Here is an 11947-nt window from a genome sequence, read left to right as displayed (position 1 = left end):
CGTTGAATCTTCAATCTCTACCTTACACGGTGTACGATCCATTAGGTTCCTTTTAGCGAGGCAGTGGGCGATTCAAACTCTTTCAAATCGATTGTGAATTGAAACTTACTTTCAATTCTCCCTTTAGTGTTTATACACGTTTAGGGCTTCCACAAACCATGAGTGACACCTAGCAGCATATCATGGTTACCCAAGCTAATCAGAAGAGGTGCAGAACCTATTCAGTTTAGGATTACAAATGCAATACGGTCTTTCTCTAATACAATACTCTTGACCACTTTGTTTGGTTTGATAGTTTATTCATGTCTACTATCCAATGTGAATCTTGTACTTATATGATTACCTTGAATGTGATCTGGAACGCATTCCAACATCTCATTCATACTCTGGCCAGAGATTCTAAATCATATCATAGAGTATTCTCCCTCAAACAGTTTGAAGGTTAGAGATCCCTTGTTGCGCATTCACTTGCCTCCATGGCTAAGTGGCTTAACCCCGACGATGCCGTGGACACCCTGATAGAGTGACTTTTGACATAATCAAAGATCAAGTACCTAACCACAAGACAGCTGTGATGCCTCAAGTCAAAGGACTACTTTGCATTATCCCAACCATGAGTTCTCATGTGACATGAATATAAGAACTCCTCGTTGATCGTGTTCAGTGAACTCATTCTCTATTGAGCACCTACATGCTTGTCTTGGTGTCACTCACACCAATGACTCGAGACTAGTCACTCTCCCTGAGAGAAGACACAGCACGTACTGATCTGAACAGACTGTCAATGCCCAATTGGCAATCCTATGATCAGGAACGTTTAGGATATGTCTACGAAAGAATGGTCTCATGAATCTAACTTCTTTAGATCGCATTCTCCCAATCACATATTCCTTGGACATATCGTTTAAGCATATAACATTTATATGAGACGGCTCAAACAATAATGTTTGCCCTTAATATTAAACTAGATTAGTTTAACATGTGAAATGTCCATAAAGTATCATCATATGATTGATTTTAGGGCACATTTCCAACATGAACTCCAGTGAAGAAGACGAAAGGAAGAAGACTCTTCAATTCTCACTACACGTGACCACTGTCAGGTCTCAGTGTTCCATATTTAATATATTTTGAATTGCCACCCAATTAAAATTAGACACCTAACAATCCTATTACACTGATATGTATAAAGAAGGTGACAGCTAGCATGAATGTGCCCCACATCCCTCCCTTCTATGCATCTCAGCTTCCCTCCCTTCCTTTTTTTTATTTTTTATTTTTTATTTAATTGTTTTAGATTGCTGATTAAATATTTTATTTTTTTGGTCAAAAAACAAGATTAAATGATTTCTAACCATATATTTGGCACCTTTATAAATTCATACGATCTTGGATAAATATATCCTAAAATACTAAGATTTGTATTATTTGAACTTTTATCTCATTCCATCAAAATAACCAAAGTATTAATATTTTATTGTAAATTTACACAAATCCGCCTAGGCACTAGGCCCATACCGCCACCCGACTAGCGCCTAACCTCTTTTAGAACCATGTGGAAACTCAACTCAACACTTGAAACATCATCAAGCCCTGAGTGCCATGAGAAATAATGTACATCGTGTGATTCTCACTCCACGTGACCACTATCAAGTCTCAATGTTCCATATTTAATATATTTTGAACTGCCACCCAATTAAAATTAGACATCTACCAATCATATTAGACCGATATGTATAAAGAAGGGGACAGCTAGCATGAATGTGCTCCACATGCCTCCCTTCTATGCATCTCGGCTTCCCTCCCTTCCTAAATGCAATGAGCAATAATGTACATTGTGTGATTATGATTACAAGCACTAAGCGATTTTCATAGAATGAAAGTACTCGTCATTTTCTTCCAAGAGAAGAATGGTTGGTAACTGTTGCCGGGTGTGGGGACACATGAAAAATGAAGGGACCAAATTGGCAAGAAACAGATCTGCAAATCTCAATGACTTTATGCTCAATAATTTCCTGTTGCCGTGTTGCGTTGAACTAACTCATTGACTTACCTTTTTATACCTAGGTAAAACATGAATAAAATTTGCTGGGTATATATTTTTTAATGTTCCGATCTCTATATATACACAAAGGAAGGTGATCATTTATATATTCGTCCATTGAAAACATAGTTAAGTTTCTTTATACAGCTCTCTCTCTCTCTCTCTCTCTCTCTCTCTCTCTCTCTCTCTCTCTCTCTCTCTCTCTCTCCCTCCCTCCCTCCCTAAAGTGATGATATAAATATACATATTGTGACTTATAGATTGCATGCATGCAACAGGTGCTTTATAAGAAGAAAGAAATAAAGAATATTGAAGAATGTGGAAGCTTAAGGTCGCAGATGGTGGCAATGATCCATACATCTACAGCACAAACAACTTCGTGGGAAGGCAGATATTTGAGTTTGACCCTGAAGCAGGAACTACCGAAGAGCGAGCTGAGGTGGAAGAAGCTCGTCTTCATTTCTACAACAACCGCTACCAGGTTAAGCCCAGTGGTGATCTCCTATGGCGAATGCAGGTATATATGCTGTAGTTCGTCCAAACTTATGTTGTCAATTAGTTTACGCAATGTAAACCATGTTTCTAATGAATGTGAGTTCTAATTACTTGGTTTCACTGATGTAGTTATTTATTAGAAGCAATTAATATTTGTGTCCACTTACCTATTTATCCACCCACTTATTATTAACGCACTATACAATAATCAAAGACATTATTTTACTTTTTCACATTATTTAAAGATCATATTTACAGAAAATCAATCAATTTAGAGATCATTTAGTCATTTATATGTATCAAACATGATCAACGGTCTTGGTAATAACCTATCAACCATCCATTCAGTTGATGCATATGAACGACTAAACATTCTCTAACTTAATTGATTTTTAGAATATTAAGTGAATAAACGTAATTCTAATAATGAAGTTTGTATGTAAAGAAATACGTTAACTACAAGTGAATAAATACACCCATAAAGTATTCTTTGTCATGAATGGCATGCAATGAAGCTAAGAAGAAAAAATGACGAAGCCAAATATAGCGTACGACGTGTGTATATAAAATCCACAAGTTCCATAACAAGCTAGCATGATGCTCGCGTGTTCCTTGAATGCACCATAACATAGTCTAACAATATCCTTCACTTAAAAATGCATAGAGAGGAGACAAGTGTGCGAATAGCGTTGGACCCTTTTAAGTTTTAACTTTTGATCTATGGGGAGTAATTTCATTTCTCATAATCTGTTTGTATTGGACTTTTATTTTTAATTTTAAAGTGAAATAATTTGAGGAGGAGAGACAATATTACTTAAGAAAGAGTAGTCTCCGTTAGACTTATTATTTTGGGAGTTGTTGCAAGGGTAGGATTATCTCCCCTCCTATTCTCATTTCATTTCCTCTCCTTCTCTCACATATTGTTTTTTGTCTTATTGTTTCTATAAAAAAAATCAATATAAGATGTTGACGTGGTTAAACCGTAACCGTTCAAATAGAAGGGAAGGGAAGGAGAGAGAGATTAGGAGGGGAGAGAATCCTCCTCCTTGCTCATTTGTTACTCAGTTGATTAATAGTATCCATCATGGCATTCGAAATTTTGATTAGTTTAATTTTTCCACCTTAATAATTTTTTTGTATAAAAATATTAGCCTTCTACGTATGTTATCTTGCACTTCCCCAAGTATATTTTCTTAGGAAAACTAATGAAAAATTCAAAAAAACTTCCCTTTTAATGAAAAGCCCTTTTTAAAGGTATAGTGAATAGTACTAAGGAAAGGTATAAATGTGGTTTTTCGTTAAAAGTGAACAATATTGGGAGCGTTTTGTTAAAACTCCCTATTTTCTTCTTTGGTTTTATGAAGGAGTGCGAATGATATTTTTGAAGTACGAATAATATCTTTATTTTAATTTATTTTCTTCTTGCCACTTAATATTATGATTTAATAATATTCTTATTCACTTAAATTTGACTCTTATAATGTCGAGTTTGATATTAATTTAGGCTTTTTATATTAGCACCCCACAAAATATTGAATGTAGCCCACATTAAAATTTAATATTAAATGACTTATTACCCTACTAAGCAATGACAATTTTGACCTTATTAGGTTAAAAAAAAAAAAGTTCTATATACACCCCAAATCACTTTTAACGTATTATTTATCTTCTTCAACTATCAAAACTCCTCTGACCCTCCATTGTTGAACAAAACCCTAACCAATGAAACTACAAACATGTTGATTGAGAAAAATTATTTTTGACAAATGAAACATGAAATCAATGTTTTGGAAGCTTCACATGAGGTAAGACTTCATTTTTTTTTTTTTTTTGTTTTAGTGAATTTGATGACATCGATAATTATTTAATCTTGATTTTGATGAGTTATTCAAGCTTCTATGTTCGTATTCATATCTTTTAGGGATTACATGAAGAATTAAACATCTAAAATTACCATCAAATATTAACAGACGACACGGGATTTAATGGTGGAATTGACAACAACTCACATATGTTTTAAATCCCAGGCAGCATCTTTTGTCAAAATTCTAGTCGTCATTTTTTGTCCAAATTAAAAGCTTCATAAGATTTGAGAAATGTGGGGTGTATAAAAAAATATGGGGTGCATGTAGAAAATGTAATGTGTATATTAAGTATGGGGGGTGTGAGGGTATTATAGGGAAATATGTGGGGATTATTCAACAATTTGTGAAGTGTTAATATAATAAGCTTTAATTTATCTCCACCATTTAGTATAAATATACTCATTCATGGTTGGAGGTTTTCTCGGGCCCCTCTCGATCTTATCTGTACGTATTTGGGAATAGAAGGGAGTCCACTTTGACTTTAAAGGAGCCTTGTTCGGCAGAAAACAATAATAATAATAATAATAATAATAATAATAATAATAATAAATATACAAAAATCAGATTTTTTTTTTGTCTGTCTTGTTTCTTGTGCAAAGTTTTCATTTTCCTATCTGATGGGCAACACCAATAAATCTTTAGGGTTTATTAGAATTTAATTAATAATAATATCATCATCATAAATTTGTTTAATCATAACTTCAATCCTCTCATTAGTATCGCACTTAATTATCTGTTCACTTATCTACAGTTCCTAAGGGAGAAGAACTTCAAACAGACAAATCCCCCGATTAAAGTTGAGGATGGAGAGGAAATCACACATGAAAAGGCCACAACTTCGTTGAGAAGGTCTGTCCACTTCTTTTCAGCATTGCAGGCTAGCGATGGCCATTGGCCTGCCGAAAATGCCGGCCCGTTGTTTTTCCTTCCTCCTTTGGTCAGTATTTAACATTGTCACCATTTACTATCATGTTATATACCACGCAATGTCCTTCTTATATTAATGGATAAATTGACACCAACTTCTTAAAGTTTATGAGGTCACGTTTCAAACCCAATGTATATGAGTAATGCTAGGTAGATTTACTTTTTAGACCTATTTGTAAATCATGTTATGTATTACTAATAGAAAATAAGCAATACTAATCCATTCATTAACGACTATGTCATATGATTTAAATAGATAGTCTCTCTAGCATCACCTCAATGTATATGGAAGACAAAATTTGCAAACTAAATGATATGTCACCAATAGGAATGAGCACATTTATCAACATAATTCAATCATTAACTTTCATGTTATTTAGTTTACAAAATTTTATTTACGAATTTAATCTCCTTAGCATTAATCTAAATATATAGGCTTTCAACTTTCAAAATTTGAGAGAAATAACTAAGTTTCTCTATGACTACGCAGTTACACCTATTGTCAACTTTCAAAAATGTTCAACCGACTATGAAATATTTTACTTGCAATCCCATGTTCCCATTTTGGGACATAAAATAAATAGCATATTTTCTCGAGTTGTTACCTAACTCCAAATATTTGGGGGTTTTATTTAATTGCTCTTTCTAATTTTTTATCCAAAATTTGCAGGTTATGTGTGCTTACATTACAGAGCATCTTAACACTATATTTCATGCAGAACACCGCAAAGAAATTCTGCGTTACATATACTGTCATCAGGTGCATATATATTTACATTTTGTTTTTTTTTTTTTCCACACAAATTGGATAACATAAAAAATTTCAAAATGTGCTTATTTGTCTTAAACTATTAACAAGGGTTGCAGTTAAGTTGGCCAACAGTTTTCATTTCTGCATCCAAAATCCCGCTTGTATAAATAAAAATATTGAATAAATAATCCTAATTAATATGCATTAATGTTTTGGGTAATTCAGAACCAAGATGGTGGTTGGGGATTACACATTGAAGGACACAGCACCATGTTCTGCACAGCTCTCAGCTATATTTGTATGCGTATTCTTGGAGAAGGACCTGATGGTGGCCAAGACAATGCTTGTGCAAGAGCTAGAAAGTGGATTCTTGATCATGGCAGTGTTACCCACATCCCCTCATGGGGTAAAACTTGGCTTTCGGTATGCCTATCTGCAGCACTAAGACAAATTGCTTAGGCTTCGGGTTAACTGTTGTTCTTAAATAGAACTATCACTATGGCAAATTGTCAACATATTGGTAATTTATGCATGCCATATATAACCGAATTATTTGAGATTATTTGTTATTGATAATGGGTCAATATCGACAACGTATAAAGATGTATAGCTGTTGAAGATAGCAAGTCAATATTAACAAAACTAACCTTATTGTTGACACACTCTATAATAGTGATGACCCCCTACTAAAATTTACCTCTGTTAGAGTTGCAATCTAAAAGAAAAAGATAAATGCTATAAAGTCATATTTGACTCCAAACTAGTGATGCAAGTTATACCATATATATCCAATGCATACATAATCAAATAATTATTGAAACTTTTAGTTTTGTTCAGTAGAGAAAGATGAAGTGAAATTTAGAATTAACTATTACTTTATATCTTCTAAAGGTGGAGTCCCACCTTTTAACTAGATTAAGTCAAATGTGACTTTATATTGAAGAGTGATCGAGTCATATTTGGCATTGAGAACACTGCACTACTATTATTTAAGAGGATTTCCGTTTTTAATTAATCTTGCACAATTGATTCTTGCAGATACTTGGTGTGTTTGAGTGGTCCGGAAGCAACCCAATGCCCCCAGAGTTTTGGATTCTGCCTTCATTTCTTCCTATGCATCCAGGTTAGCACAATTCCGGACTCCACAAGTACAAATAATTCAATCTTTCACATGTTGTCTCTCTCTACCTATAGTCTTCTTTTTTAATCTCTTCTACATCATGCAAATGCAGCAAAAATGTTGTGCTACTGTAGGATGGTTTACATGCCTATGTCATATTTATATGGGAAAAGATTTGTTGGTCCAATCACACCTCTCATTCTACAATTAAGGGAAGAACTCTATGCTCAGCCTTATGACGAAATTAACTGGAAGGGAGTGCGTCATCACTGTGCTAAAGTATGTTGAACTTGAATAAGATAGCTAATTAGTCTATTTTTTTCTTGTTTAGGTACATAAAATGATTGCGGTAATTTGAATGCAGGAGGACATCTACTACCCTCATCCTTGGATACAGGACTTTCTATGGGATAGTCTGTACATATGCACGGAGCCTCTTCTTACTCGCTGGCCATTTAACAAGCTGATCAGGAAAAGGGCTCTTGAAGTAACAATGGAGCATATTCATTATGAAGATGAAAACAGCAGATACATTACCATTGGATGTGTCGAAAAGGTGTTATGCATGCTGGCTTGTTGGGCTGAAGACCCAAATGGTGATTATTTTAAAAAGCATCTTGCGAGGATACCAGATTATTTATGGGTTGCTGAGGATGGAATGAAGATGCAAGTTAGTACACATTTTGTTAATACAGTATATGATACGATGATTTGTTCTTTACCCCCTTCTCTGTTTCAAAAGTTTACTCTTCTAAATCATTGGAAAACATTATAAGTTGATACATTTTCTTAATACGTGCAGAGTTTTGGCAGTCAACAGTGGGATACTGGTTTTGCCATTCAAGCTTTGCTTGCTTCCGATCTAACCGATGAAATTGCTCCCACGCTCGCTAGAGGACATGACTTCGTCAAGAAATCTCAGGTTCGTTTTTTATATAGTCAACTGAACTTTCATTTTTTTGTGAAATGTGTATATGTGCATTGATTAATTTGTTGTCACTAGTGACTGTTTTGTAATCGAATTGTAAAGGTTCAGGACAATCCATCGGGTGACTTCAAAAGCATGCACCGCCACATTTCCAAAGGATCATGGACTTTCTCTGATCAAGACCATGGATGGCAAGTTTCTGATTGCACTGCAGAGGGTTTAAAGGTAACAAATACTTCAACTTAGTTATCCACCTTAAATGCTAATTCCATTTTTCTCACCATAATCCCCTGTACAGTGTTGCCTGCTTTTATCGATGATGCCACCCGAGCTGGTTGGTGAAAAAATGGAACCTGAGCGGTTATACGATGCTGTCAATGTCCTCATTTCCCTACAGGTACAACTATTATGTATTGGAAGAAGATCGGGAAGAAGATCTACTTTCTGTCAGTTACCCTACCCGGCATGGGTGTGTGCATGGGATGCTGTCATTTACCCTAGCCGGTAGGTAGCATGGGTGTGTGCATAGGGTGTTGTCTAACAATAGGGCTGTCATTCTCACTAATTCAAGGGATTTTCTGATCTTGCTTTAGTTGTTATGTGATTAGGCATAAATCAAGGAAGGAAGAATGTTTCTTGTTCCTTGTTCCTTGTTTTTCTCTTCTTCCCACGCTCATATATATGAGCTATCTTTGTACTTTGTTTCAATATAATAGAAAATACACCTTCACAACTCAATATTATGTCAGTCAGTCATATATATGAGTATGAGTTGCATTTTGTTTCCCTGCCGTTATCAAATTTTGGACCTAATGCATGCTGTCTTACTTTAAAAACCTTAAAAAACTTGTAGACTTTCAAGACATTTGTTCTTCACCGCACGGTCTATTAGGTCTCTCTACTCATTACAAATCTCATTTTATGGCTCATTGTAGAGTAAGAATGGTGGTTTAGCAGCCTGGGAACCAGCTGGAGCAGCAGAATGGTTAGAAGTAAGAATTTGAAAGAACTGGAGTAATGTTGTCGAACTTAGATGTGTAAGAAACTAAAGTTTTTGAAGGCATTAATAATTAGTAAATACTTACTGGACATTCCCACTTCTTTTTTTCTCCCCAGATGTTGAATCCCACCGAATTCTTCGCGGACACTATTGTTGAGCATGAATATGTTGAATGCACTTCATCTGCAATTCAGGCTTTAGTTTTGTTTAAGAAGTTGTACCCTGGCCACAGGAAGAAAGAGACGGATCAATTTATTACCAATGCTGCACAGTACCTTGAAAATATACAAATGGAAGATGGTTCATGGTATATATCATATTATTGAATAAAAATTTGATTATACACATTTTCTTTGATTAACTACTATAGCAGAGAAACAACTTAGTTAAGAAACATTTGCACAGGTACGGAAGTTGGGGAGTTTGCTTCACATATGGTACCTGGTTTGCTCTTGGAGGGTTAACAGCTGCTGGCAAGACTTTCAACAACTGTGCAGCTATACGCAAAGCTATTAATTTTCTACTCGCAATCCAGAAAGAGAACGGTGGTTGGGGAGAGAGCTACCTTTCATGTCCAAAAAAGGTAAAATATGGGAGGTGGATTATTTTTGAAGCTAGCTCCAAGTTTCTTAGTTAATCTCATTGTCTTAGACTAAAATATTTCAATGTGTGGTGGGTGATCAGGAGTACGTTCCTCTTGAAGGAAACCGATCAAATTTAGTACACACAGCCTGGGCTATGATGGGTTTGATTCATGCAGGACAGGCGAAAAGAGACCCCACACCTCTTCATCGCGCAGCAAAGTTGATAATCAACACTCAGATGGAAAATGGTGATTTTCCTCAGCAGGTATCTTGGTTACCCTAACATCTATTCCAACCAAAAATATTTCCCTAACATTACTTGGAATGGAAGCTTGACCAGTAAAAAAGATAAAACGCAATTACATATCGTGTTGCGTATACGTATGCTCAAATTTTACTTGCAATGTTTTATAACATCCAATCACTAATTATATATGGCAGGAAATCACTGGAGTGTTCATGAAGAACTGCATGCTACATTATGCAGCTTATAAAAACATCTACCCACTGTGGGCTCTTGCAGAATACCGCAAGCTGGTTCCATTGCCTTCCAAAGCCTAATTAGGCTTTCTGTATTGTTTAGCTCTTGCATGCAGCATAATTTAATAAGCATAAAAGCCAGTTGTTGAAATTATGTATTATACAAAATGTGTATCGATCAAATGACGAAGCAAGATTTACCTATTTGGAAATCAGTGAAATTATACTTCTTCAAACTGAAAATATATAAAATAAAATAAAAATCTATTTCTGCCGGATATATTTTTAATTCTTTATTTTCTTATTAGATGCCTAAAATTACAATATTATAGGGCGAATATAGATTGTGTGACATGTTACTGAAGGGTGTATTCAAGAAATTTAGGCCAAAGTTGTTAAGAATATACCGCATACAAAAATAAGATGGAAGGACTTGAAACAATTAATGCAATAAATTTGAGAAAACTTTCAAATAACCAAGGTGTTATTTTGAAAGTCCTTTGGTCAATGTCTTTATAGTGCATTTCTAGTGTTTTTATATTGATTGAGTAATTTATTGATAATGTTCTTGTAGTGCATTTTTCACAATTTGGAATAAAATGCCTGAAACTTTGAAAGTCCCTCAAACATAAGGCAAAGAAACATAAATCTTCTCATCCCTCGCCAACTTTCCCAAAATGCAAAGAAGGTTGGCTTGAGGCCACATATATAACTATTCTAATCACTCTACTTAGTTTGGTGCCACAAATATCTCTGTTTACTTGGGCATTGTAGAAGAACCCTTGAAATCAAGGATGGTGTGTTGGATTTGGAGTACTTCTCATTGATGGGGTTTATCCGTCTGGTTCTGCTTTCCATTATTCATTTTTGAAATGATTTTTATCATTTGGGATGTTGGTGTAGCTGGGATGTTGAAGAATTAGTAAATAAAGAATGTCTTGTACATAAAATGTGTGACATAATCAAATTAGCTAGAGTTGTGTGCTTCGTTCTCTACACCTAAATTTAAATCCTCTTATGAGTTCGGGTTTCTACCTTTCACTTTTTTTTTTTTTTTTTTTTTAAATGGATCCTTCACCAACAACGTCAAAATTCAACCAGCCCCTAAAAAACCCTAGGTGCAAGAGAAAAAAAAAAAAAAAAAAAAAAAAAAAACCAAATAAAAACCAACCGCCGGCCCCAGCCCTTGGCCTTGGTGTTAGGAGCAATCCATTTTTATCCCTTCCTTCTCTTTTTTCAAGTTTTTATTAGTGGTCACTCTCTCATTTTGTCGAGGAAGCCTTTGCGGTTGTGGTCACTTTCTTTTTCTAAGGAGGAGAGCTTTTGTAGAGGTTATGGCTTACTACTCAATCCCTTATCTTAAAGCGACAATTGTTCAAATCTAAGGTAGTGATTTTGTGGTTTGTGCTCTTGGCAAGGATTATAAAGAGAAAATTCGACCTTTGTTGGAGGTGACTCATAGCATAATTTATGTCAAGAATTGTAAGATCATCAAAGAATGGTGCGGTCTTTCCTCCAAGGCGTCGTTGGAGTTGTTCGAGGATTGCAAGTTTATGCCTTGTGAGCTAGTCATTTTTTTTTTGTTAGGTGTGGATTGAGGAATCATACTTCTGAAGAGTTTATTTTGTGTCGTGTCGTTTTTCCAAGGTCATCAAAAAGTGATATAAAGTTTTTTCTTCTATTGTGTTATCTTTCCATTTAGTTAGATGTGGTTATGTGGGATAGGTTTTGTATTAGTTTTCTACTATGTTTA

The 11947-nt window shown here is 35.0% G+C and overlaps 1 protein-coding gene across 1 annotated transcript; it reads left to right on the top strand.

The window, feature by feature from the left end:
• The first annotated feature begins 2150 nt into the window (after positions 1-2150).
• LOC137728830 (beta-amyrin synthase-like) lies at positions 2151-10474 on the top strand. The gene is made up of 16 exons (XM_068467604.1): positions 2151-2172; positions 2323-2561; positions 5156-5341; positions 6002-6091; positions 6308-6505; positions 7121-7205; positions 7315-7481; positions 7567-7872; positions 8005-8124; positions 8233-8355; positions 8429-8527; positions 9066-9122; positions 9247-9437; positions 9536-9713; positions 9815-9979; positions 10156-10474. Exons 2-16 carry the CDS (start codon positions 2361-2363, stop codon positions 10273-10275), a joined length of 2286 nt encoding a protein of 761 aa, XP_068323705.1. The 5' UTR covers positions 2151-2172; positions 2323-2360; the 3' UTR covers positions 10276-10474.
• Positions 10475-11947: the final 1473 nt, after the last annotated feature.

This window comes from Pyrus communis, chromosome 3 (assembly GCF_963583255.1).
Source record: "Pyrus communis chromosome 3, drPyrComm1.1, whole genome shotgun sequence".
Taxonomy (NCBI): Eukaryota; Viridiplantae; Streptophyta; class Magnoliopsida; order Rosales; family Rosaceae; genus Pyrus; species Pyrus communis.
The sequence above is the reverse complement of the archived record's forward strand: the minus strand, read 5'-3'. Positions and strand labels throughout refer to the sequence as shown.

Bases quoted from the DNA above. Each gene is read 5' to 3' on its own strand.
- LOC137728830 (XM_068467604.1), top strand. From the start codon at position 2,361: ATGTGGAAGCTTAAGGTCGCAGATGGTGGCAATGATCCATACATCTAC. The intron at 5,342-6,001 runs GTCAGTATTTAA...CAAAATTTGCAG, and splicing joins TGTTTTTCCTTCCTCCTTTG to GTTATGTGTGCTTACATTAC. The intron at 6,506-7,120 runs GTATGCCTATCT...TGATTCTTGCAG, and splicing joins GGGGTAAAACTTGGCTTTCG to ATACTTGGTGTGTTTGAGTG.